This window comes from Sebastes umbrosus, chromosome 15 (assembly GCF_015220745.1).
Source record: "Sebastes umbrosus isolate fSebUmb1 chromosome 15, fSebUmb1.pri, whole genome shotgun sequence".
Lineage (NCBI taxonomy): Eukaryota > Metazoa > Chordata > Actinopteri > Perciformes > Sebastidae > Sebastes > Sebastes umbrosus.
The window spans coordinates 21,302,087-21,328,258 of record NC_051283.1 but is presented as its reverse complement, the minus strand read 5'-3'; the positions used below and the strand labels follow the sequence as shown (position 1 = coordinate 21,328,258).

General features: G+C 41.3%; 1 protein-coding gene across 2 annotated transcripts in view; it reads right to left on the bottom strand.

The window, feature by feature from the left end:
- Positions 1 to 26,172, bottom strand: part of LOC119502842 (solute carrier family 45 member 4) — a 59,453-nt gene extending 33,281 nt beyond the window's left edge. For both annotated transcript variants that reach the window (XR_005210187.1, XM_037794071.1), the window contains exons 1-3: positions 26,017 to 26,172; positions 23,074 to 23,157; positions 1,953 to 3,233 (exon numbers count right to left, since the gene is read on the bottom strand). Coding sequence is in view for 1 of the 2 variants with exons in the window: in XM_037794071.1 (XP_037649999.1) it covers positions 1,953 to 2,268 (316 nt within the window). In the remaining variant the exon portion in view is untranslated. The remainder of the gene's footprint in view (positions 1 to 1,952; positions 3,234 to 23,073; positions 23,158 to 26,016) is intronic.

The following is a 26,172-nucleotide window of genomic DNA, read 5'->3' as shown; positions in this document are numbered from 1 at the left end:
ATACTGCGCTCTAGTTCATAAATAATTCAGTTGGATGGGAAGCTATCACTATGATCAGCATAAAAAAAGGTCAGATTGAACAGCAGTCAATTAGCCTGACATGAAAAGACCGACATGACTGGATTAAACTCTCCACATCATAGACGACTCTCTGCTCTGTCTGCTTTAGTTTTATTTATTTCAGTGGACTAATCTGTTGCAGTTGTACCTCTCAGTGGTTTCAAAATCTGCTAAGAGGGGCTCAGACACATCCTGATCTAAAAAAAAATAAAATAGGTTAGGGCAGCTAAATCAGGGCTGAAATTAGAACAAAAACATGCAGCAGCTCCACTGGTCTGATACTACAGCAGGAAATGAGATACAAGGTGACTGTAGTAATTTAAAAAAGGTACAAATTGTTTTTAAGAACCCCAACATTACTTTTTACGCTGATCGTGACTTTTGCTGCCGACTTTTTAACTTTAACACTTGGCAGATCTCGGCACCGTCCTTTTGAAATTGAAAACCGAAACAGAGAGTTGGAAGTGTTTCAAAGCCTTTCTCCCCGTGGCGGCTCATCCCGGGTGAGCCAGCCAGGAGTCACGGTGGCCGCAGAGCGTCCTGCCACTCATGTCGCCGTGGTTATGTAAGCTAGGAGATCAGACTATACGCCACTGAGGGGGAAGGAGAGATTTGGAGAGTAAAGGAAGGGAAGAGAGAGGATTGCGTGAAAGTGACTTTGAATTATAAACAAGGTTACGTCTGTTTCAGTCTTTTATCTCCCGCTCTCTCTCTCTCTCTACCTCCCCTTCTCACTCTCATGTTCCCTTCTTCCCTCCCTCCTGTCCTCCCTCTCCCTCTTCACACCCTCTCCATGTCCCCTAAGGGCTCCAGTGTACTCCAGACAAAATTGGACTTTTGGCAAATTCTCAAAAGGCTGTCAAAGACGACGCTAGGTCCAAAGGACAGTACGCCCACTCTGACTGGATGTCTGTCTGCGTGTGTGTGTGTGTTTGTGTGTGTGTGCAAGTTAGCTAATCTCTGGGCAGATCCAGTGGAAGTCCGTCTGAACAAAGTGACCAGGAGGTGGGATATATGTAGCCGCCAAGGTGTCCTTTTAAATGCCAGAACAACGTCAGCACAAGAACAGGACTCCTTGTTCCTGCTCACAGACTATATTAAAGCTAGGGTTGGTAATCTTCTTCAAAAACATTTTTTGTTATATCAGTTGAAATTCTCATTACACCCGAACAGCAATCAAGACATCAAATGCTCTGACAAAAAAAATGAAGAAAAAGAGCATCTGTGGCTGTCTTAGGACTGTAATAGCTGTGAGTACTAACAATAGCCATGTTCGTTGTTTGCAGGGCTAGTGCTGCTAGCTACTTTCAATGGAAAAGAGTTGTCAACACCGGGCTCGTTTTTTAGGTTGGATCATTTTAAAAATGTAGCGTACTCTTGCTATTTTCCTAAGATTACCGACCCTAGCTTTAAGTTTACAGGCACTTTGTATTCTAAATATTACTTCTTATTCCCATTATTCCTTCTTATTCTTATTCCTATGCAAAGTTCATATCCTGAATAAGAATAAGAAAATACTTTAGTTTATTCTTCTTCAACTAGATGGTTGCATCTTCTCCATTTTTCTCCTTTTTAAATAATAATACTTAGAATATCTTTGGCTTTCTGACTGTCGGTCATACAAAACAAGACATTTAAAGAGCGTGACGGAAATTGTGACGGCCGTTTGTCACTATTTTCTGACATTTTATATAGTTAATATTTAGCAAATGCATGGATAATGAAAAGAATTGTTAGTTGCAGCACTACTTTTGACACTGCTGCTTTATGTAGACTCACAGCGTAACAGACGGCTAAGACAGCAGGAAGAAAGTGAGTACAGTAGCAGGTGTTTTTATGTAAATACAGAATATATACCGTGAGTCTGTGTGTGAACTCTTTACTGTACTCACCTATCTGCAGCAGTACGGGCGTCACCAGCGCCGTCTCCATGGCGTAGCAGAACTCCCGGCCGAACATCACGGCCCCGTGCATCACCCATCTCTTCAAGGGTATTCCTTCGACCGATCCCTCGCTCGTAGACTCTTCCCCTCCTCGACCTCCTCCTCCTCCTCCGCCGGCCCCCGATCCATCCGTCTCTCCTCCTGCTCCTCCTTTCTCCTCGTCCGAGCCCGATGCCTTGGTTTTTTTGGCTTTGCCCCCGCCCCCCAGAGATCCGACCTGCATAGCGTCGGCATCTGTGTTCTGGGGAGGCATGTTGGAGGGCATGCACGCAATGAGGTAACAAGTGCACCCCCCTCTAACAACCACCTGTAGCTACCAAAGAAGAAACAATACTTCGTCCTCGCTTTCTTCAAACTAATTATATCAAGTCACTCGTAGTAGTGATGGAATTACAATCTTTACAAGCTACAAACTGCAGCCTGTGTTAGTAGTTTGCTGGTTATATTGTAGTTACATCTATTAATGCTTTAAACTAATACCACTAGAATAAAACCCTGTAACAGATAGTGTCCCAGCATGCAAGGTAATACAATTAATCTTGGATCCCTACTAAAACTAAAAAAAGCTATGGATACTAAATAAATGAAGGAAAAACTGATCTATTATCTAGAGATCTGGTGTGTCAATATAACAAAACAAAAAAAAATCAGTTGTCCTCTGAACAAGTTGTCCTAAAAACAAGTTGTCGTCCCAAAACACTGCAGCTTCAAATTCAACACGTGTTAATCCTCCTCTCGGCTTTTTGTTTTGTCCCAGAGTCTAAAAAAAAATAATGAACAAAAATCAGCTTTCCAAAGGCTCGTAGAAAATCCAGAAAAATAAAAGGAAGCAGTTGAATTTTCACAGGAAGAGTGTGCGGTACATCCAAGAGTGTGCGTTTGCTTTTTTCTGTGTGTCAAGTATTTGTGTGTGTGTATGTATGTGTGTGTGTGTGTGTGTGTGTGTAGTGTGTGGTGTGCGTTTATGGCTTTTTTGTCATTGAGGTTTCTCCCTCTGTTTCCTACTGTCTATTACAAGCTGTAAAAATCCATATAGAAGACCATTCAGTTAGTTCCAGAGTCATTTTGTGTATTGAGGGCTGGATGGAGCGCTGGCTGGTGGTCTGGATGGCGGAGTGGGTGGGGGCGAGGGAGAGGCCGCGGGGAGAGGGTGGCAGGGGAGGAGGAAGAAGGCAGGTAGCGAAGGTGGGCGGAGCTCCTCTGTGAATCCCCATCGATTGGCTGATCAATCTGGAGGAAAACAATCAGCAGGATGACATCCATGCAGGCGTCCCATTGGTCGGGAGGAGAGATGACCGGTGAGGTGGTTGAGAAGAGAGGGGGAGAAAACAAAACATCAGAGTTAGTGACAGCAAATGACCAAAGCATGGGAGCACTGTTGCCAGATTGGGCTGGTTTCTGCCAAATTGGGCTGGTTTCCGCCCAATTGGGCTACTATTTGGGCATTTAGCAGGGTTTTGAAAACATTGTGAAGATAGTATTACCGAACAAGCTGCTACTGTATGGTCAAAAACACAGATACTAAAATTCGGTAAACTTCATTGTGTCAACTCACTCATTTTATTGACTCATTTAATTTGAAAAATATTTGATTAACATGAGTTGTATTCAATCGTCGTTAGGGATAACCAACACGTTCTCATCGAAGCTCGTCACATACTGACGTTTTGTCAGACCCCTTGGCGTCACTTTACGGACGCAGTAAACACGTGGTTAACGTTGTGAATTCAACACTTGGTTAGGTTTAGGCAACAGAACCACTTTGTTAGTAATAGGAAAAAACAACATGGTTGGGCTTAAAACGACTACGTTTGTAAAGTGAAAATTAAACTTAACGTTGTGAACACGGGACACAAACTAACAGCTGTTTGTAATGTGAAAGTGAAACTTAAACGCACGGGACATATACAGCGGTCTCCTGGATGAAAGCCATGTGTTTGTTGGCCTCCGACCTGCGTGTCTGTTCGTTCTTTAAACTAGGTCAACACACTCCCTGACCACTTTCTATGAGCATTTAATATTGACGCAGATGGGTTTAAAGCCTGATGCGTCACATACTTGTGCTAAAGGGTGCCTTGTGCATTGGTATCATACGAAAGCTGTATTTTATGCCCCCCGGGAATGAGAACAAGCGTGACGTCATCACCATTGACATGGGAATTCATGTATTTGGTTGTCTGACTGCACTATTTGTGGGTTGTGATCTAACATTTCATCTTTGGTTATTTGATGCAGATATAAAGCTTTGTGTGTGGTTTCTATTGCGCATGTAATGGTTTTATGGTTTTATGGTTTTACACGGGTTTCTGGCAATGATTTGGGCTGTTTTTTTATGGAATTGAGCTGGTTTTAAGTTGTGATTGGGCTGGAAACTGTCAATCTGATCTGGCAACAACATGAGCATACTAGGTGAAGGACCCTTGATTGCTGAACTACAACTAAAAGGTACAAAGACTAATTTCCCACGCACATCCCTATGGTACGCAGCATCACAAGCAGCATTTTTGTTGCATCTGTAGAAAGTATTTTTTGGCATCACAGAATTTTTTTTCCCTTGCTTCTGTGTGTGAAAAGATGAACATATTTCTCACTTCTTACTCGCCTATTATGACGTCTCTCCACGCATTCTTGAGTTTTGGCATTTTTGCCTCCACTCAAATACAATCGAGGTTAGTGGAATTCTTTTATGTGCTGTGAAATACTTTTTGAAAAACTAAACAAATTATTTTTACCTGAAGAAAAATTCTAACTTCTGACACGGGGTCATTATTTCTGCATAGGTATGCTGCTTTTTGAAATTCAAAGCTACAAGCACAACAAACTAAATTCCTGTCCTATTCATTAGATTGGCCTGGAAGCAGAAATGTCAGAGACCAATAACTCAACAAAAAAACAACCTTGACGAATAAACCAAAACTATCTGCGAGGCCATGACACCGTAAGGGCAAAATGCGTATTCGCGTTATAAACCGACCCCTGTGTGTTTGAATCTGTGCACACGCTCCGATGAAAAGAGTCCATTTTTAAACAGTGTAATTGGTTTGAGCACATGATTCATCCTCGCAGACACTCGGACAGTCTTTCAAACTGGACGGGGAGGATGAAAGCATGCGATGCGTTTTATGTGAGACGTTTTCAAGTTTGAGCTGACTGTTTCAAACAGAGGGCTTGTGTGTGTTTGGTGAGAAGAAATGAGAAATGTGTGGACAGAAAAGAAAAAAGAGAAAGAGAGGAGAACGCGGCGTGAAGGCCTTCAGCTAATAACACGCCTCATAGAGAGAGAGAGAGAGAGAGAGAGAGAGAGAGAGAGAGAGAAGCAGGCTGCATGTACAGTATGTGCAACACAAATTCCCACAGAGTTAAATTCCAAAGTGTGTGTTTTTGCGTCCGGACGGCCGCTGGATTATAACCCGTGGAGACGGCATGTTTTATCACACCCAACACACACTAATGCCTGCCACGTGAACAACACACACACACACATCATAACAGTGCTAAGACCCTCATCAAGCCTCTTAGGGGGAGAGAAAGAAAACAAAATGAGAGAGAGAGGGAGGGTTGAGGAAAGGAAGGAAGGTTTGAACAGGTGGAAGGTGGGAGGAATAAGAGCTGGAGGGAGCAAAGTTAGGCAGAGGAAGAGGAGGATAGACGAAGAGCAAGAAGGGACAGATGGAAGAGGGCGGAGGTTGAAAATATTTGTCTCTCCACCCATTTCTTACTTTCTCTGGTTCTTCTCTCCTCTCCATTTCCAGTGCTCTCACATGTCCCCATTAACATTCATGATGCACTCAAGATGGTCATGAATATTTTATCACACACACACACAGCCCCCTCCTCACCTGACCTCACACACACTGCAGCAGATTACATAACAAGCCCCTCTCCTTTACGGGCACTCATATATATACACAGTATACACACATAACAAATACATGCTAATTAAAAATCTAATCAAATATATGATGTTAAAATTAGAGGACGACCACAGAAAGAACACCGCAACCTCCCTCTGCGGTCAGGGAGAGAACACGATGTGCCGACGCACCCGGACCGGCCAAAGCCTCTACGGCGAGACGTGTCACAACATGCTAGCAACAACAACAACAACAAAATGTTCAGACCTGGTTAACCAGCGGTCTCCAAATATATCAGTGGGATGGGAAGTTATGGTTAAATTGCATCAAAACAGGGTGGAGATGCTGAAATTGTCAAATGGTTGTTGAAGAGTTTAAATATCAAAAACACACACGTCAGAAAAATATTTTTTTCTACATTTAAAGCTACAGTTAGTAACTTTAATGAAATTACATTTTGTCATATTTGCTCAAACGGTCACTATATCCTGACCGTAGTGCATGAGACAGATAATCTGTGAACACATTTTCCTCTGCCTCCTTTTAGTGCTTATAATGGCATTAGTAAGATTCCACCGCGCCCGAAGAAAAACATTCAATCACTGCTCGTGAATCCGATCAAACTGTCAAAGTAGGCATCTTCAAGAAGACCTCCGTAGCATGAGTAATTGATGGTTTACTTGAATTCCACACCCACATTTCAAGAAAAACAGGCTGCACGTGCCTTTTAGTGCATGCACGTGAGTGTGCCCCACCGGCTAGCTCATGGCCACCACTCAGCACCGCTTTCATACGGTGGTTACAATTGATAACACCGTCCCGAACAATGGCGTTGGTGCAGAAGCGTAGCGCCCAACCTCTGGTTCCCCCCTCAGGTAAACGCTGTTAACTCTGTCAGCACTGTTTCTGTAGTTTCACTGTTAGCGCTGTTAGTCGTCTCCATGTTGAGAGCCGTGTGGAGGCAATAGAAATGCTCTGAATTTCAAATTTAGCACTTTTAGGCAAGGAGATATTTCTACCATTATATAAATCCTTGATGAGTTTCTTGAATTTGCAAGTTTAGTCTGGTGTCGTTATGAATTAGAATAGAAAAAATAGAGAAAGTTCAGAGAAGAGCTAATTCCAGGTCTGAAAGAGACGTCATATGATGAGAGGTTGAGAAAACTATAATTACCTGTATGAACAGGAGACATACTGTAGAGGTGACATGATGGATGTCTGTACATAGATATACTAACTTCAAAGCCTCTACAGTTGTTATGGAAGATTGACTCGTCAAACTCGGCTGAGGCGTGGCTGGTATAATCTCTCTATAAGAAATGCAACCCGTCAAGTTTGAGTGCTTGTGTCCAAATCTAGTTTTGTGGGTCTAAAGGTGAGTCCTGTATGAGACGTAAATATGGGAATATATGCTTATGTAAACATAATTGATTTTTTTAAAGAAAGAAACTAACAGGTCACAGTAAACAAGACTAAAACAACAAGTGAAGGTGCTGCTATCCATACATGCATCTCCTGCTGTCAGGTGACAGCGCTATCTGGCCTGCATCTGTAATTCTCAGTCCTACAAAACACACACAAAGTGGTGAATGCTATCTGATTATAGGTCCGTACACATGTAGTACCAGTCAGTTGTGCTATTGTTAGTGTGTTTGTGTTTATGTGTGTGTGTGTGTGTGTGTGTGTGTGTCCGTAACATGAGCTCAGCTTATATAGAATTTCACCTCAGCTTTTCTGGGAGCCAAAATAAACAACATACAGTTTCACATGAGAGCTGAGAGGGAGAGAGGGAAGGTGAGGTGAGGGGAGATGGAGAGGATGGGGTTGAAGCAGAGGAGAAGGAGGGGAAAAAGTAAGGGAAGGAGAAAAAAAGTCAAAAAAGGGAGGAAGCATGATGGAGGGAGGCTAAGAAAGAGCTGGAAAAAGTCAAATAAAGTTAAATATTTGCCAAAAAAATTAGATATAAAAAGATGCATACAGTAGACGAGATGACAACGAGCAGGAGGGAGGGAAAGGAGATGCCTTTGAAGTCCAAGGACAGGGACAAATCAAGAGTCCACACACACTAAACACACGTAACCCAGGTCTATTTTAGTGAGTGTTTATTCTTGTGCCACAGACCAGATTACCTGCGACACCGGCATGAAATCTCACTTCATCTAACCCCTGCATCTTCCTGCCACTTCTTCTTCTTCCCTCTCTCTATTTGTCTCTATATGTAACAGGTAACATGAGTAAACAGACATGTCACATGTGTGCTGCAGGCCGGATCATGTATGGAACATAATGTCAAAGTGCAAACAAGCAGTGACTTGAACTGTAAAATGCTGTTATCTGCGCAACCCTTTTGCATACCCTATAGGTGACATTTCTGCAGAGCAGGTTGATACTAAAGGTTGCAGAAAAACATGTATTTAGCTGCTGGGATGGGGTTTTCTTCTTGCTCACATCTTAGTTATCTAAAGCCAAGAAATATTTATTTGGGGAATGGGGTGGAGCTGGAGAAGGACGAGTAAGAGGCAACAACAAGGTTTGAAGCCAACTGACTGATGTATCTGTCAATCAAGGCCAAAGGGTCCAAAATAAATCCATATTCAACCTGATAGGAGTACTCCACTAAGAAAAATATCACAGAAGACTAAGAAAACCAGCAAATATTCACATTGAAGACTTGTGAAGCAGAGAATTTTTTTACTTATTGCTTAAAAAAATAACTTGACATCAACTTAAGGTCCATTTACTCGCTTGTTCTAGAGCTCTCAACCCCATCACATCTGAGGACCGACCGTGTTATACAGACCATTTAAACATGTAGAGTTTATGGCATGTGAGTAAACTCAATCTGCCGTAGAGGACTGTGTGATGGACCTTGAGTTGTGACTGTTCTGTCAACAATTAAGAAAAAGTAGTTTTATTTGCCTAAACAAGGCAGCAGATAAGTCAATTAATCAATCAACAGAAAATTAATTTAGATAATTTATTCAAGCAAAAATGTCAAACATTTGCTGGTTCCAGCTCTTTGGACGGCTGGTTGCATAACAAGGAATGTGAATACGCCCCCCTTGGGCTCTCAAGAACTTATCTGACTTATCGTTATGCCATCAGCTTGTGTCTGGACATTCATTTTGGTGTCACACTGTAGACAAGGTATGTGAACATTTTGCGAACACGCCTCACAACATAACACTGACCCATATGGAGCTGGATATAGATTACAAGGATGGAGACCTCAGGATCAAGTTCACATACTGCTGTGGCCCATTAAGGTTTGTGTACACCAGAGGGATGGACAGTGAGTGAACATAAAGAGGAGTTTTTGTTACAGTGAAAGAGACACTTGACTACAATTTTTAGCTGCAGTGACCTGATCTGCTGCTTCGTTTGGCTCGATATGGGAATATGTACTGTACGAGCTCGATCGTCTGGGAATCCCAAGAAATTCCTTCAGGTAGAACAGATACATTTACAGCAGAGGGTGTTGACCTGCTCTGCAGAAATGTCACCTATAGGGTATCCAAAAGGGTTGCACAAGAGCACAGAAAACATGCAAAGCATTTCACAATTGAAGTCACTGCTTATTTGCACCTTGGCATTATGTTCCATACATGATCAGGCCTGCAGCAGGTGTCTGTTTTCTCATGTGAGACAGAGAGAGAAGAAGAAGAACAACAACAAGAACAGGAAGAAGAACAAGAAGAAGAAGAAGAAGAAGAAGAACGAGAACGAGAACAAGAACAAGAACAAGAACAAGAACAAGAACAAGAACAAGAACAAGAACAAGAATGAGAACAAGAAGATAGATGATGTGAGAAAGGCAGAGCTTGTCCTGATTTCATGCCGGTGTAGCAGGTAATCTGGTCTGTTGCACAAGAATAAACACACACTAAAATAGACCTGGGTTACGTGTGTTTAGTGTGTGTGTTCGCAGATTCAGAAAGCTTGTGTGTGTGTGATGATCTGAGAGACACAGGCATCTCCTTTTCCCTCCCTCCTGCTCATTTTCCTCTCGTCTTCTGTAAGCGCATCTTTTTCTGTCCATCTGAGGATTTTTTTGTCAAATATTTTACTTTATTTGACTTTTTCCAGCTCTGTCTTATAGCTTCCCTCCATCCTGCTTCCTCCCTTATTTGTCTTTCTTTCTCCTTCCCTTACTTTTCCCCCTCCTTCTCCTCTGCTTCAACCCCATCCTCTCCATCTCCCCTCACCTCACCTTCCCTCTCTCCCTCTCAGCTCTCACGTGAAGCTCTACGTTGTTTATTTTGGCTCTCAGAAAAAGCTGAGGTGCAACTCTACATAAACTGAGCTCATGTTACAGACACACACACACACACACACATACATAAACACACAGAAACAATAAGACAACTGACTGGTGCTACATGTGTACGGACCTACTGTATAATCCGATAGCATTCACTGCTTTGTCTGTGTGTGAGAGAGAGAGAAGAAATTCAGCTAAATGTCACTGACAGACGTTTAGTCTTCTGGGTCTCTCTGTCTCGTACTCAGATAGTGTGACTCGAGTACAGAGACTCTTCAGTCTTTAGTCGGATACTCTCTCTCCCTGTCTCTTACACACACATGTATTTGGCAGCACAGAAAACAGTTCCTGGACCTCTACACCGACAGAGAAACATGTTAACACAGGCTGCTAACTACAAAGCAACGCGTGCACACAAACACTTCAACATCCCCATGCTGATGGTGATATTCCCATGAAAAATAACCATATTCCCAGCTTTTGGAGGCAGATGGCAGGGATAAGCACTACTGAGAGAGAGAGAGAGGTAAACAGAAGCTGGATGTGTGCATTATGGTGCAGTGCTGCTGCAGTGCAGAGAGCACAGGGGGGGCACATGTGTATCAACGTGCACTAGAGTCAATGATAAATCCCTTCCTCCATAACACAGGGCTTATATCACTACACAGGCTGGTATGAATGTGACGTGACATAACATACCTAATGTTGACACACATGCACTCTCACACACGCGCGTACGTATAGCAAAACATTTATGACAACCTCCCACTGGCTCTATATTAATCTCCAATCTCAACCTCACCTGAACCTCACGGCGGCCTCCGCTCAAAATATAAGTTCAACGTCTTCGCTCACTCTTTACTCCTCGGCCACCGTGGCTGATAATATGACAAGAAGAGACGTATTGTTTCTGAGCAGGAATAACAAGTCAGAAGATCATAAGTTATCCTACCGACAGGTTGATCAAGTTTAACAAGTCAATCTGCCGTAACATCTGCAGAGACTTTGAGGTCAGTATATCCAAGTGTAGCATCATCATGACAATTTAACCACCTAATTTTCGCAATTCTTTTTGTGGAACTGGCAAATAAATCCACCACTTTGTTGTGACACATTAAAGAGGACCCATTGTGCTTATTTTCATGTGCATACTTGTATTTGGGGTTTCTACTAGAACATGTTTACATGCTTTAATGTTCAAAAAACACTTTATTTTTCCTCATACCGGCTGTGCTGCAGCACCTCTTTTCACCCTCTGTCTGAAACGCTCTGTTTGAGCTCCTACACTCGCTCCTCCCTCCCGAAAAGCCCAGTCTGCTCTGATTGGTCTGCTGGCCCACTCTGTTGTGATTGGTCAACCCAACCAAACTCTTCGGACTCCGCTCCAGCTCCGCTCTAACTAACTTTGTTAGAGGGCGTGCTAAACTAGCTGCTATGCAGGTATTATGTAAATGTGTTACTTGGTGACATCACCATTTATAGAAGAAAAGGCGGGACTTAAAGCGAGGTGTTTCAGGCAGTTCAGGAGACTGAGACAGGTGACTTTGGGCTTTGTAACTTTGTAGACATGCACAAAAACTATATAGTACCAGCATTGGTATCCACATTTACTGTTGTTAAACTTGACCTAACTTCTCTGTTTTGAGGTGAAAACTGGTTCACAAAAACAAATCTGGATGCCACTGTAGTGTGTTAGATATAGTTTCTACATGATTTCCCCGCACACAGCCAACCTGAAAGTTTCTCTTTGAAATACCTTGACAAACAAACAAAGTTGTTGGTATTTTAAATGACCATGGTCACTGAGGTGTGTCTGTAATGTCACCTGAAACCTTCTGTGGGTCAAGAGGCCAAAAATGTGTTTCAGGTCTTTTTTTGTGGCACTACAAAGGAAAGCTACAAAGCTGGGTAATATGACAATATACAGCATATCAGCTAGGCTAGCCTTTATTTATTTATTTTTTCTCTATAATTTCACCCAAAACTTTTATGTTCTTTTTCCACTCAAATTCTCAAAATGAGAAATACTCACACTAAAAATGACCAGAAAACATGCTATATCATGATATATATCGTTATAAATATGAAATGACCTATATTGTGATGGAAGATTTTGGCCATATTGCCCAGCCCTTTATGCAGCTAGTGCTTGCGTAACACTGGCAAAAGTTAAAGAGGAGAGGAGAAGTGAGGAGAGGCCTCTGCTGTGTGTTGTGTCAGCTAGCTTTGCAGCCAGTAATAGCCCAGTCATCCTATAGTGTGTATTTTTAGCCCTGGCTAGTTGGCACTCAAAGCTCCTGGTCAAGACAGGTTGAAGGTGACCAGAGCTGTAAAATAAATGCAGTATAATTAGTTTGTAAGCAACAGCAGACTGCCACACACACAAACATAATACACATCGCTGTATCAAATGCACTGCCTGCTGATCTGAGTCTGTCTAGACAGCTGGTGATGTCAACGTAGTTTTTATTGTCTCGTAAATTTAATATCTTTTTTTATGTAATCTGCTGACCCAGAAGCTTTTTCTTTCCAAACAGATAATGATCACAGACTCCTAATGTAAAAATCGCTGTGTTGACTCCTGCAGGTCTGAACGTTTGAAGCTGGATACAGTGAGGTTTTGACAAGATGAAGTGGCCTTGGCCTAGTTCTACACCGGAGTCACGTTACTGGCTGTTTGTCACCCTCACCACACACACACACACACACACACACACACACACAGAGGACTGTAACTCGTCACCTCAAACCTCATCTGTGCCCCCTCTGACTACAGTACCCCCTACCCAACATCACATTACTGCAACCCCCCCACCTGCATCCTGTCTCTCTGACCCAGGGGGCCTGCCCCCTTTTAGAGGGACCGTGTGTGTGTGTGTGTATCCTCCCCCCCCCTTACAGCCCCCTGAGGCTTTAACCCACCAGGGAGCTGCAAGCCAAACAGGATAGAAAAAAACGACAAGAGCGTGCGACGAGGTGATATAGATCTATTTGATGTAGCATTTGCGGTTGTGTTTTTTTTTTCCTTCCAGACAAGCACCGTCTGTCACACTTTATAGCTTCGCCGCTCTCTGATCAAAACAAAAAACCCTAAACCAGCCTCCGAGTCAGTTCAAACCTCACTAATAAACACACATCTACGCTCACGCTCAAGCTGCTAAACACTAATGTAATGTACCGATAAAAACTGCTGTTTTCATTTTGTAAACAAACACTATTATTTCCCGCAAGCTTGTTTGACAACGAGTCAAAAGAATTCTAACTTCCTGCACAGACCTGTTCAGGATCGCAGACCTCATGATGGTGAGATTTAACGCCGGCCGCACGCCTAATGGAATATTCCACTGCAGAGCTGACACACAAACACACACATACACACACTCCTGCCTCATGCATACACACATGCTTGATGCTGATAAAGGCCAACTGACACCAACAGCATCAAACTGCTTGACCACACGCACACACGGGTTAAGTTGTCAAAAACAACACGACAGTCATCATGCAAACAGCAGTGCTGATGTGATACAGATATAAAGTCTTCATATTATTATGGCAGTAACATTTGAACTGACTATGTTGGTGCAACATTTGGTGGCACTGCCGCTGCTTTAACCACATAGGAACATCTCATGCTCTATAATTTCCTGTTGTCGAGCTGGTGAAAACAAAACCCGCACATAAGTAATCAAAAACAAAGTCAAGTATTTTCCATCGTTTTGTTTGGGTTTTTGTTCCTCTCAGGAATGAGGATATGCTTCGGTTAGGACACAAACTAAACTGTGTCCAACAATCTCACCAAACCTGTAGCGTCACACTCCGGTATAAGCCTATAAGCCAAACACAAACAGTGTCTGATTGATAATTGGCAACATGACCAGACGGACCAGAGTGCTTTTTAGCAGCCTGGGTCAGCTTTGAGTAATTGTTTACAATGAGAGTGAAGCTTTTTGCTACCGCATTGCATTTTGGGATATTTATGCCGCCGTAGTGTCCAGCGTTGCATACTGTAATATTTCACAGGAAATAGTATGCAATTTGCATATTATTGGTTTCACACTAAGGTTTCAAACATACTTATATATCTCACATACTGTTTTAGCATATTAAATAGTGCGTTAGTTTGGAATTTTGGACGCAACCTCTGTCTGATCGGGCGTCTTCCAACAAAAAAAACGATTGGCTTACACAATATTCTTACCCTAACCCCTAACACATCTCACTCCTCGTGCCTAAACCAAACCAACCAATGAAGAAAACAAGTACAGCCAATCAGAGGCATGGTAGGTTGTTTCACTCATTGTGGTCGTACGACGAAATTTGGTTTGAATCCAACACCAAATACCAGCACCAGAATCACATTTTATCATTAAATGCAGCTAATATACAATCATGTAGGAGGGAGACCTGTGATTTATGAGACAAATGCATGATAAATAGACTACGTCTTAATGCATTACCACCAAATGATTTACCAAACTGGTTCAATTGTTCTGCGTTCATGTTCCCAAAATGTGATCTAATGTGAGACGGATCTGTTGGTTATCCCAAAACAACACTTAGTATCGGTAGCGTCCCTACTTTAGGTACAGATCTGCCCACCCATAATGCACGGCAGAGTACTGAACTGAAACCTTAAAAATATGGCGTCGACCTAGAGTACATTCCAAGCACTCCGGCAGCCCAACAACGTTGTAAATCCTTGAAAATGTACAACAATCAAAACATTTTATGTTTTGTTTTAGTTTAGGCCCACGACCCCGAAGATACAACACAATATGATGAGTAACAAATTAACCACTAAGTTGCAAAAACATATGAAAACTCCTCGCAAGACTCATTGCCCGATGACCCGTCATAACCATAACCATCTTGTGAGAGTTTTGCAGCCTCGGTGTTACCTTCTAGACACAACCATAATTAAGTAACCTCTACAACTTAAACAGAAATGGCAGGTTAAGTCTAGCGACTAGCTTTTATATTGTTTCAGAGTCTACTACGACATTATTCCAAACAATGTTTTCATCTGCAGCATCCACAACATGATTTTATGATTTGTATCTGGCAGCAGGCAGACTGTTCTGACTCATATTCATGCCTGACTTTACCAAAAACTTCACTAAGTTTCAGAGAAAATAACTTTCTCTGAGAACATTTCAAAAACATTGCAGAGAAACCATAACACTTACGGACACAAAGTACAAAAACAATCCAAATATCACATTACAAATCAATAAGAGGGCCCCAAAACACACAATTAAACAATTTGGTGGAGCGTTTAAACCAGAGTGCTTTATGAGTGTGCACATTTTTATATTTGGGAGGTGGTAATAAAACCTGTCACTCTGGACTGGCTGGACTCAATCCCACTGGGTGACAAAAACAAATCTACAACTACATAACAAGACAGAGAAAGAAACTACTGTTTCTCAGTACAAATGACGCACATCTCTGTTCCAGTATGACCAGTCAATCAATGCTTCTTTAACCGATATGTGACCCTGAGTTGTATAATAAAGTATCGGTTTGCATGTAGTGTTTTAGGGTCAATCCACTTCTGTAATAAATCCACTTTTATTTGTAAAAATGTGCAAAAGGATTTATTTTTTTCTTCTTCTGTAGCATGCATATCAGCCCAAAAGTGAACAAGTGTGTGTGTGTTTCCATTACTTTGAGTGCAGTATTACTAACAGTGTTAATGACATTACTGGCACACGGCCAGTTATCATCTCTCCTCTTTCCCCTTAGATACCCGACTACCTGCCTGTTTGTGTAGCCGATGCAGTCTGTAAATTTTGCATGTTCACATCTAGAGCTGAAACAACAGACAGTCGACAGAAAAACTTATCAGAAACTATTTTGATAATCGATGAATCTATAAATCTGTTTTTCTGATATTAAACTGAATATCTTTGGATTGTGAAGTGTTCAAACAATTTGCGATTTGAAGAGGTCGCCTTTGGCAATAGGACACTGATAGAAATGTTCCCCTTTTTGCTTTTGACATTTTGTTAACCACATCAAGAAAATAGCCTGTAGTGAAATCTGGAATGAAAATAATCAATAATTCTCAGTTTTTAAATGGTGATTTTTCAGTTGGCCTGAAAATCTGCTTAGCCTACTTGGCACCAAATACAATTTCTGAAACATTGTCGACAGTGCTCGAATAAATACATCTATATGAAATCCTTCACCTTGCCAATACGCACACAAGATTACAAAAGTTATTACATATGATGTGTGAACCAATTACAAGAGACTAGAGTAGGAAGTGAAGCTTTAAAAGCTGTGGCTTGACAATACGGTTGGGTGATATGTTAAAGCTGCAGTAGGCAGAATGTTTTCGGTATCATTGGGCAAAAATTCTATAACAACCTTTTATATATATACCATATTATAATTTGAGTCTTCTGGTAGATAACTAGACTTCTTCACCTCCTCATGGCTCTGTTTTCAGACTTTAAAATATCTAGCCTGTGACGGGAGACTTTGACCAATCACAGGTCATTTCAGAGAGAGAGCGTTCCTATTGGCTGTGCTCCAGCTTGGTATTTCCTCAACTGATCTCAACATGGCTGTCAGGTCAGAAACTTTCTCATTTTACAGCTAAACAGTACACTACAAGATGTTTCTGAAAACATTTGAGGCGAGAAATAGGTATAACAGTAAAAGAATATTGATTCATATTTGATCAGCGCTGCCTATATTGACCGTTTGCGAGTGATTGACAGCTGCTCAGAGACGGCAAGGCTCCAGCTCCGCTCTGACTGGTTGTTTTCCTCCGGTCAGTGAAATCTTGCAGATGTCATTAGGAGCACCGGAGGACACGTGATTTTTTTCAGATTACCTGCCTCATGCACTACTGTCAGGACATAGTGACCGTTTTATATAAACATTTCTTCCATTTCTACCTACTGCAGCTTTAAAGGATGTCTGCCTTCTTCCAACCGTGAAACTATTGTGCAGTCAACCTTCATGTCTGTCCTTGACTATGAAGATATTCTCCATTGCCATGCTGCCCCATCAACACTTCAGCAGCTAAACCCTGTGCATCATAGTGCTTTATCACAAATAACAAATTTCAGACTCATCATTGTTCTCTGTATCAGACGGTTGGATCGACCTCCTTACAGTCAAGAAGAAATAGCCATCTCATGTTATTCATTTATAAAGCTCTACTGTTGAAGCTTCCAACCTACCTCACATCTCTTCTGTCATTCAAATCTAGAAACTACAGCTCACGATCCAGTAATTACTTTACCTTAGATAACCCTCATGTTAAGTTGTGTAATGTTGGTAGAACTGGTTTCAGGTATTATGCACCTTTTAAATGGAATGAGCTGCAAACTGTCCTCAAACTAGAGTCTTACATTCCCCTTGGAGGTTTTAAAGCTTCATTATCTGTTGTTTATGATTCTTTTAACTGTTTTTAATTCTGTTTATTGTGTTGTTTCTGTTTTGCAGATGTGTGTGTTCTTGTGAATGTTTAATGTTCTCAGATCTCTCTTGGAAAAGACATGTTAATTTCAATGAGACTTCCTGATTAAATTAAGATTAGATAAAAATTGTTTTCCAATTCTACCCACTGCTGCTTTAATATACAGTATACCATTTGGACATATTTTGTGGCAATATTGTATTTCTGTAAGATTTTTGTATCAATGTGATGAAGTGCCATTTGTAGTTTTCAGGCATTTACTTTGCTGGATTGGCTGTGGTTGTGCTTCTGGCTGCAGACCAGTTTATCAAGACTTGTTTGGGTTTTTTCCAAGCCATAATGACTCCATGCCGCGCCTTCCATACAACCACGACATCAACAACAGACCAAAACTCGACAACCTGCCACGTCGGATGTCATCAATACCATACACCAACAGCTAAAAAGTCAACTTCAATAACTGTGAAACAAATTAATAGAGAGAGCAAGACAAGCGTTTGACAACTGGGTGTGGCGACGACCTGAAGGCAAAACACACACAAAGCAAATCTGATCCGCCGGCAGTCGTCTCTGGCACCCACTGAGCTCTCTGGTAATTTAATTGGAAAGCAGGACATCAGTTTGTCCTGGGACAGGATGAGTCACTGAAGATGGGAATAGTGATTGGACAAAACCCAAAGAGATGAGAAAAGTTTCATTATTTGATTTAAAGGCTGACATTTTTCTCCCCTGCAGGATTAAATGACTTTGGGTAAAAACTTTGGAGAGAAAACTTGGAAAATTGGCTCGAAGTGCAGATGTTTCACAACAGCTCACTGATAGAGTATTAAAATTAACCACAGGCGGCAGAGGCCAAACAGCCCCGAAAGTGTGCTGAGGCCAAATTTGTTCAAGCTTTTCACGCTATCTGAGCTCATGTGACCTTCACCATAACTTTTGGTGCTATTTTGGTAATTTGAAACTGCAATGGGAGAGATTTTAGGAGCTCTGCAGAGAAATCAGGCTGCTGGTCCAAATCTCTGAATTGCAGGGAAAATGCATACGGTGTCTGCTCCTTTATTTTATTAGGTATTTATACTTGCATTGGATTTTTTTAAGGTTCTTGTGCTGGCTTTTCCAGTCTGGCTGCATTCCCATCTTGGGTTGAATAGAATTGTTTCTTCACACGTGATTAGAAACAGATCTTTAAAGTAGATTTCACACCTCCAAATGAAAAACACAGGGTCAAATGCCGACCCTGGTAAAAGAGTATAAAAATCTCTGATACAAGCCAGCGGTTTTCTACAGAAAGTACCCCACAGGTGACCTTTGACACTAAATGACTGGGAGGTAGGCTTGCTGCGGTAGTCGGTGTTACTGGTGTTACACGGTGGTTGGGCATACACCCATTAAATTACTTGCCCCTACCGTCGTTTTGCTTTTTTCACAGAAATAAAACCCTTTTAGTTAATTTTAGCTTATCATGTTATCAATACATGGTCAGACGACGAATGCTATGTCTTATCTCAGAGTAGCAGACGTCCGATTTCACACACGTAGGACCAGAGAGAGAGTTCACAGACAAGACGATGGCGGAGGATTTGGTATCAAAAGGAAAAGCAAAAGCGCCTATTTGGCAATATTTCAGATTTAAACCCAATGCTGTAAGGGAACCATAATGTTAATGAGGCAATCGCCGTGAGGACGACGGAGTGGTCACAGCCGGTGTGCGTGGCACAGCGGCTCCAGGTGGAAACCTGCAGCTTTGCAGCGAAAGCTGGAGTAAGCACTCCACATATGTTGAGCGCCGTCTTTTCTTGTAAGTGTCCGGTGTAATCGGTAACAAGTTTATTAACTGGTGGGAAACGTTCCTCACCGTGACATCTTTACTGGGAGAAATAAAAAGATACCAGTGTAAACAAGGATGTTGGTACAGTTTGAATTTGACATAAGAGGTGTTATTAAGAAGTTCATGAATGTCTTTATCGAACACTATCAGCTTCTTCTTTCTCACTTCACCTGATCATTTTGATGTTCCTACCATACGTCAAAGTTTTTGACCGGAGTACTTTGACTAAAAAGCCTCTAAACTGTTAACAAACCAGTCTCACCACAGGGTCCACTTAGCAGCTGTTCTGGAGCCTTCACTCATATCACATAATCTTCAGCAGACAGAGTTTGCCCAGTTGTCATGGAGTTAAATCCCCATTCTTCTGAGCACTTTCTGAGTACTTTTCATCCACGTTGGCTTAAAAGTTGAGTTTGAAAGTTCATTCTTGACCTTGAGAACTGATACTGGCGGAAAAAATGTGGTTGCACTGAAGCGCTACTAAATTGATGTGGTGGGAGATAGTTTTGTCAATTGCTGTTTGAAAGGTCAAGAATGATTGTTTCATGATAACATGAACACATGCCTGTTTTTATTCCTCAAACGTTTAATGCGTCTTTGCATATTCATAGCTTTTTGTGACTTCAAGTGATGAGCAGAAACTACAGAATTGAAGAGGCTTCTGGGTGCAACACCGGACCCTCCAGCCAAAAATGAAAAGAAGAAGAAAGACAGAAAAAAAAGAGAAATGGTCGACCATTCAGAGTGGAGGACAGGTGACAGGAGAGCAAGCAGACAAGTAAATGGAAAGTCTCTATTCTTAGAAGACGTTTAGTGTTATTGACAATCTCTCTGGCTGCAGAGAGCATCTGAGTGTGTGTCCTCCACCTCAAAGCCAGGGCTAAATACAGTACAGCCATCTGATATTGACTTTGATAACAGTCCTCCAGCTCTACAAAACAAACCAGCCAGCCATGACATGTTGCGGTTAGTCTCCAAACAAACAAACACACACCTCTATTAACCCTTTATCTGTTTCCTAGACACCAATGTTAGCCTGCTGTTTGAAGAGGAAGTTCAGAGAGGGTAACTTTAACAAACCCTTACCAAAATGAAGTTTATTCAAGTGTGCTATTAGTATACTTCTTTTGAACTTAAAATAAGAGGAGTATACTTTTAGTTTATTTTTTATGTACTTATCAGAGATATACTTAACAAAAGAATACTTGGCGTATACTTGGCTTGTAGTTGTGCTGACTTTTTGAAAGAGTAGCCTATTAAAGTGTGTGAGAGTTTGTAAAAGGATGTTTTCATATGAATTTACTTCAATTCATCAAGTATTTGGATTATCCGTTCAAGTCAAATAGCAAAAGGAGCAAGACTCTTTATGTGATACATAAATCACTGGCTAAGTACTAGAAGTTAAAGTGTACAAAGAATACTTTCATGAACTAAAAAGCAGAGATGCTCACAAGCCAATTTATTTTGCAAGTCCAAGTCAAGTTTCACGTCTTAACCTGAGAGCCCAAGTTAAGAAGTGTGGCAGTTTTTTAACCCACCTAGAAAGTAAACAACCCACCAGACATGCGAAAAGCCGAGCTAGGTCTTTGAATGTCGAATGCTGTGTCTCCAACACAACGATATTTACAGTATAACCGCAACAAGTATGTGTGTAAGATCTGGTAGAGATAAGGGGGGCTATTGATGGCATTGATGTACGTGAGACGTCAAACACACGAACACAAACGCATAAACACACCGTCTTGCTCTCTGATCAGAGGTGGGAAAATAAACACGCTCACTCTTTTCTTTCCCTCCTCTCTCTCAGGTTTGTGTACAAAAACTTCACAGCAGTAGGAAGTGGGTTATCTACACACAGGATCAGGGTTCAGGATACAAAGCCAGATCAGCTGTGTGTGTGTGTGTGTGTGTGTGTGTGTTTGACAGAGAAAGGCAAAGAGTGACAGTGTTACACAGGCAGTATTACTTAAATGAAATTTGGCAAATGGTGGGTTTTGGGCTAATTCAACTTCAATTTCCGGCGATTTTTTTTAGCCTGGCTCAGCTTTTGACCATAGATTGTATATAAGAAGTGGACGTAGTCACCGTGACGTCACCCATCGGTTTGTGGACTACGGTTTTGAAGCCTCGAGTTCGGCATTTCGGCCGTCGCCACTTTGTTTTTTTACAACCACAAGTGACAAAAATGGAGCCAAGTACAACCGAACGCTGAATAAGACATTTTTAGGCGACCAAAATGTTACAATTAACTTTCATAAACAGAAAACACACTTTGAAAAGACAGAAAACAAAAACACCGACACACCCAGACTGGACGACGCCGTGGTAGCGACCTGTCAATCACAAGGCAGCCACGCCCTAAAGCATGCCAAATCGGCTTTACTTTTCAGACCTAGATGTTGCCGACAGCAGCAGCAATAGCCAATCAAATACGAGCAAGAGCACATTTCTTTCCATGGTTAGCTGTTTATTTTGGAGATTTGGTTTGGCATTGTAGCCTTTACAGGCCAGTTCTGCCAGTAGAGAGTGAGTGAGGGCGTGGAGGTTGCACAATAAGCGTCTAAAGTCTCTTTACAGCAGGATACCTTCTTGTTTTAAAAAGGAACCTGCCCGTTGCGTCGGCCCCCGCTGAGACTCTCAAGCTCTGTCGTGCTGTGTGGAAACCATTGAACAAACAGATATACTGGTGTTGGCTCATACCGCAGTATTTAACAGCAGTCTTACAACATGCCAAAGTCAATTTGGAATACGTGGTGCATTTTGTGTGTTTGAGCCACAATTCAACCTCCAAAACATCCTTTTTCAAAGTAAAGCTCTCATAAAAAAAATTGTTTATATATATCAGTTGCAAACCTCAATCACATCCTCACTTGTCCATCATGAATGAAGAGTGTGTTTGTGTGTTGTTGGATGGATCTACCAAAGAGACTGGTAGGTAGTGTGTGTGAAATACACGTAGAGAACACATTGTTATGATCCTTGTTATACGCTAGGATGAAAGGAAGCGCACTAAGTTATTATTATATTTACGTGTCATTTATGGAATTATAAACCTGTTCAAATATATTTGTACGTGGGCAGATGATCATAAGCCTTTCTCTGTGAATGTGTGCACATGGTGGTGACTGCTATGTGTGCTCTGTTTGCACAACATCTGTGCAAATGTACATTTAAGTTCACTAGTGTGTGTGTGTTCATGTGACTGTCTGCTCGTGACCAGTTGTATCTGGTCACATTTTGTCCATAATAACCCGATGCTGACTCAGCCCCAGTAGCTAGTCAGCAAGCATTTCATCAAGAGGAAGTCGATTGCTTTCACTTCAGCTGAACCTGCCGGTTTCGATCGTGCAAACATGAAACTACTGCCTCACAACATGTCGAAAGCAAGACGCTGACACGAAGAGACGCGTGAGCAGTGTGAATGTGTTTGTGTGTGCAAAATCCCACCAGGTTTATCCAAAACCAAGACCGTGTTCAGATCACATACTGCACATCTATGCTCGTGCTTGTTGTGGTTTTCAGCAGAGCAGAAACACATTAGGCAGGAAAGCAAATAGAGGAAGAATGTTGGACATTTGCATCTCTCTTTGGGACCTTTGTTTTGTTTTTGTGCAGACACACGGAGGACTTTTAAAATGCAGTGTTAACAGTGAGTAAAAGAAATGGGTGTTGTGCATTGTGAGACTCACCAAAAGGCCTTGAAAGCGTCATAAATGTCATCGAGACGTTGCAGTTTTGGTCCAGGCTGTGATATTAAAGCCCTGCCGTCATACCTGAACACACACAAAAACAAAGAGGTAAGACTCAGCAAATCAGCACGGTGCACACAAACACAGCAAGTCAGGATACTGTAGGCTACATTGGATCAATACAGCACCCGCTGACACCACAGCACAAAAAATGCACGACTGCTCTTACTCTCTCACGCACACAAGCATGATAATAAATCAGTAGCTGTCAATAAACCAGAACACACCCAAACCAGCAAAACGCCTAATGCAAAGTCTCCCATCAACTCTGCCTTTGCACCAGTAATGTGATGGGAGCTGCAGCCGTCCAACACAAGAGATATTTGAATAAAATTGTACACTGAATCACAAAAATGTGCGTAGAATCCTTCAAATATTATTATCTAATAGAAACAGTAGATAAATAATGTCAAACAGATGTACATTAAAGGTACTCTGAGGTAATAAAACATGACTTTTAAATGTTTTCTGACAGCAGAAGGGCAGAGGAGCTCCGTTGTTGAGACATTGCTACCACTGCAACAAATGCTTATAATATTGTTTCATTGAGTTATTTTCTGGATAAATCCATTAAGCTTCCCGAGCACAGCACAAGGTGACGTCTTGCAATTGCTTTTTTTTGTTTGACCAGCATCCTAAATCCCAAAGATATTCATTATGAAACATTAAAGAAAAGCAGCAAATATTAACATTTGAGAAGCTAGAACCAGATATTTATTTTAGTACTTTTGCATATTAAAAAGGCACAGTGTGTAGGATCTGGCGACATTAAGGTCAAGGTCACGAAAATGCCCCTCTCTAGAGCCAGTGTTTGGTTTGTCCGTTCTGGGCTATACTGTAGAAACGCGGCGGCTGGCTCCGTATGTAGATAAAGACGGCTAAAACGGCTCGTTCTAAGGTTACGGAAACAAACGGTTGTACAATTGTAGGTGATTAAACACTAAAGAAAACTTATTAATAGTATATTACACACTGTACCTTTAAGAAACTACTTTAACGATTAAATCGATTTATAAAATTATCGCCGAACCATTTTCTTTCGATTGATCGACCAATCTATTCAGCCCTACATGTCTGTTTTTGTTATATTGAAGTCACTGGCATCACCAACGCCCACAGTTGTTGGTATTTAAACACACCAACAGCCACAGATAATGAAAACACAGATGAACAGGTTAATCACAACAGCAGCAGCTAGGAAATTACTCATATTATTTTTAATTTGTAACTGTCAATCAAAAACATACTGGTAGAGCTCTATTGTCACAGCAGGTGTGCAAGTCACTACAGTTAAAATTGCTCCATTGGAGAAGTTTGCCTTCAGGGTTTTTCTGCCGGAAAGGTTTTTTTTTAACCCTAACCATCATCTTTTTTCTGAACCTAAATCAACCTGTTTCATTATAGATATCTAAATCAATATCCTCCTCACAAACACTAACATACACTTCCACTTATCTTTTTTGATATATTTACTGTATTGTTATTATATATATCTTGTCCTAATTGTTTGTTATTACTATTATGTAGTCATATTATTTATTTATATTAATCTTGTCTCTAGATGGAGAGCTTCAGATAACCCCAGTGTTTTTTTTTTGCTTCTTCCTGCACTGTATATTATTAATTTACTTTTTTTGTTATGTTGTATAGTCTTAAATTGTGCAAAACAAATAAACAAAACAAGCAGGTTTGTTGTGTAAAACTATAAGGAGATTTCTTATTTAAAACTTATACAACTCATTACAATAAAAAATGTGAAGGAAATGAAGCTTATTCTGCTGCTGCGACCCTGAGCCTCTCTGCAAAGCTGCTTTACATTTAAACAACATGCAGAAATCCTTATAATAAACACTTTATTATAAGAGCAACCTGACCTGTGCCAGGATGTCTGGCCTATCTGGACTATCTGCATCTACCTTAAACTTAAAACACACACTATTTGGACTATCTACATCTATCTGCACTACCTTATACTTAAAATCTGCTGACATTTTTTGCAAACTTATACAACTCATTACCAAAAAAATTTGCAGGAAATGAAGCTTATTCTGCTGCTGCAACCTTGAGCCTCTTTGCAAAGCTGCTTTACATTTAAACAACATGCAGAAATCCTTATAATAAACACTTTATTATAAGAGCAACCTGACCTGTGCCAGGATGTCTGGCCTATCTGGACTATCTGCATATACCTGCACTACCTTAAACTTAAAACACACACTATTTGGACTATCTAAATCTATTTGCACTACCTTAAACTTAAAACACACACTATTTGGACTATCTAAATCTATTTGCACTACCTTAAACTTAAAACACACACTATTTGGACTATCTAAATCTATCTGCACTACCTTAAACTTAAAACACACACTATTTGGACTATCTAAATCTATCTGCACTACCTTAAACTTAAAACACACACTATTTGGACTATCTAAATCTATCTGCACTACCTTAAACTTAAAACACACACTATTTGGACTATCTACATCTATCTGCACTACCTTACACTTAAAATCTGCTGACATTTCTTGCAAACTTATACAACTCATTACAAAAAAAAATGTGCAGGAAATGAAGCTTATTCTGCTGCTGCAACCTTGAGCCTCTTTGCAAAGCTGCTTTACATTTAAACAACATGCAGAAATCCTTATAATAAACACTTTATTATGAGAGCAACCTGACCTGTGCCAGGCTGTCTGCATCTCCTCTCTTTTTGTTTTTCACTCAGGCCTACACAAACTACTGTAAATGCCTCCTCTTCCTCCTCCTCCTCCTCCTCCTCTCTGCAGCAGCAACCTGAGATGCTGCTGTGTATGCAGAGACCAACCTCGGCTACATAATGTTTAATATCCGTCCCTTTAACCAGGACACCTCTCTCACCTCTCCGGGTCGTTGTCAGCCTCTGGCTCGGTGTGTTTTGTCCGCTGAGCGGTCGGTCGGTCGCTCGGCTCTGCTGCTGCAGCTTTTTGTTGCATAGGTTTGTCCGCTGCTCTCCTGCAACTGAAGCCAGGGCTTTAAATACGCCTTTAAAGGACT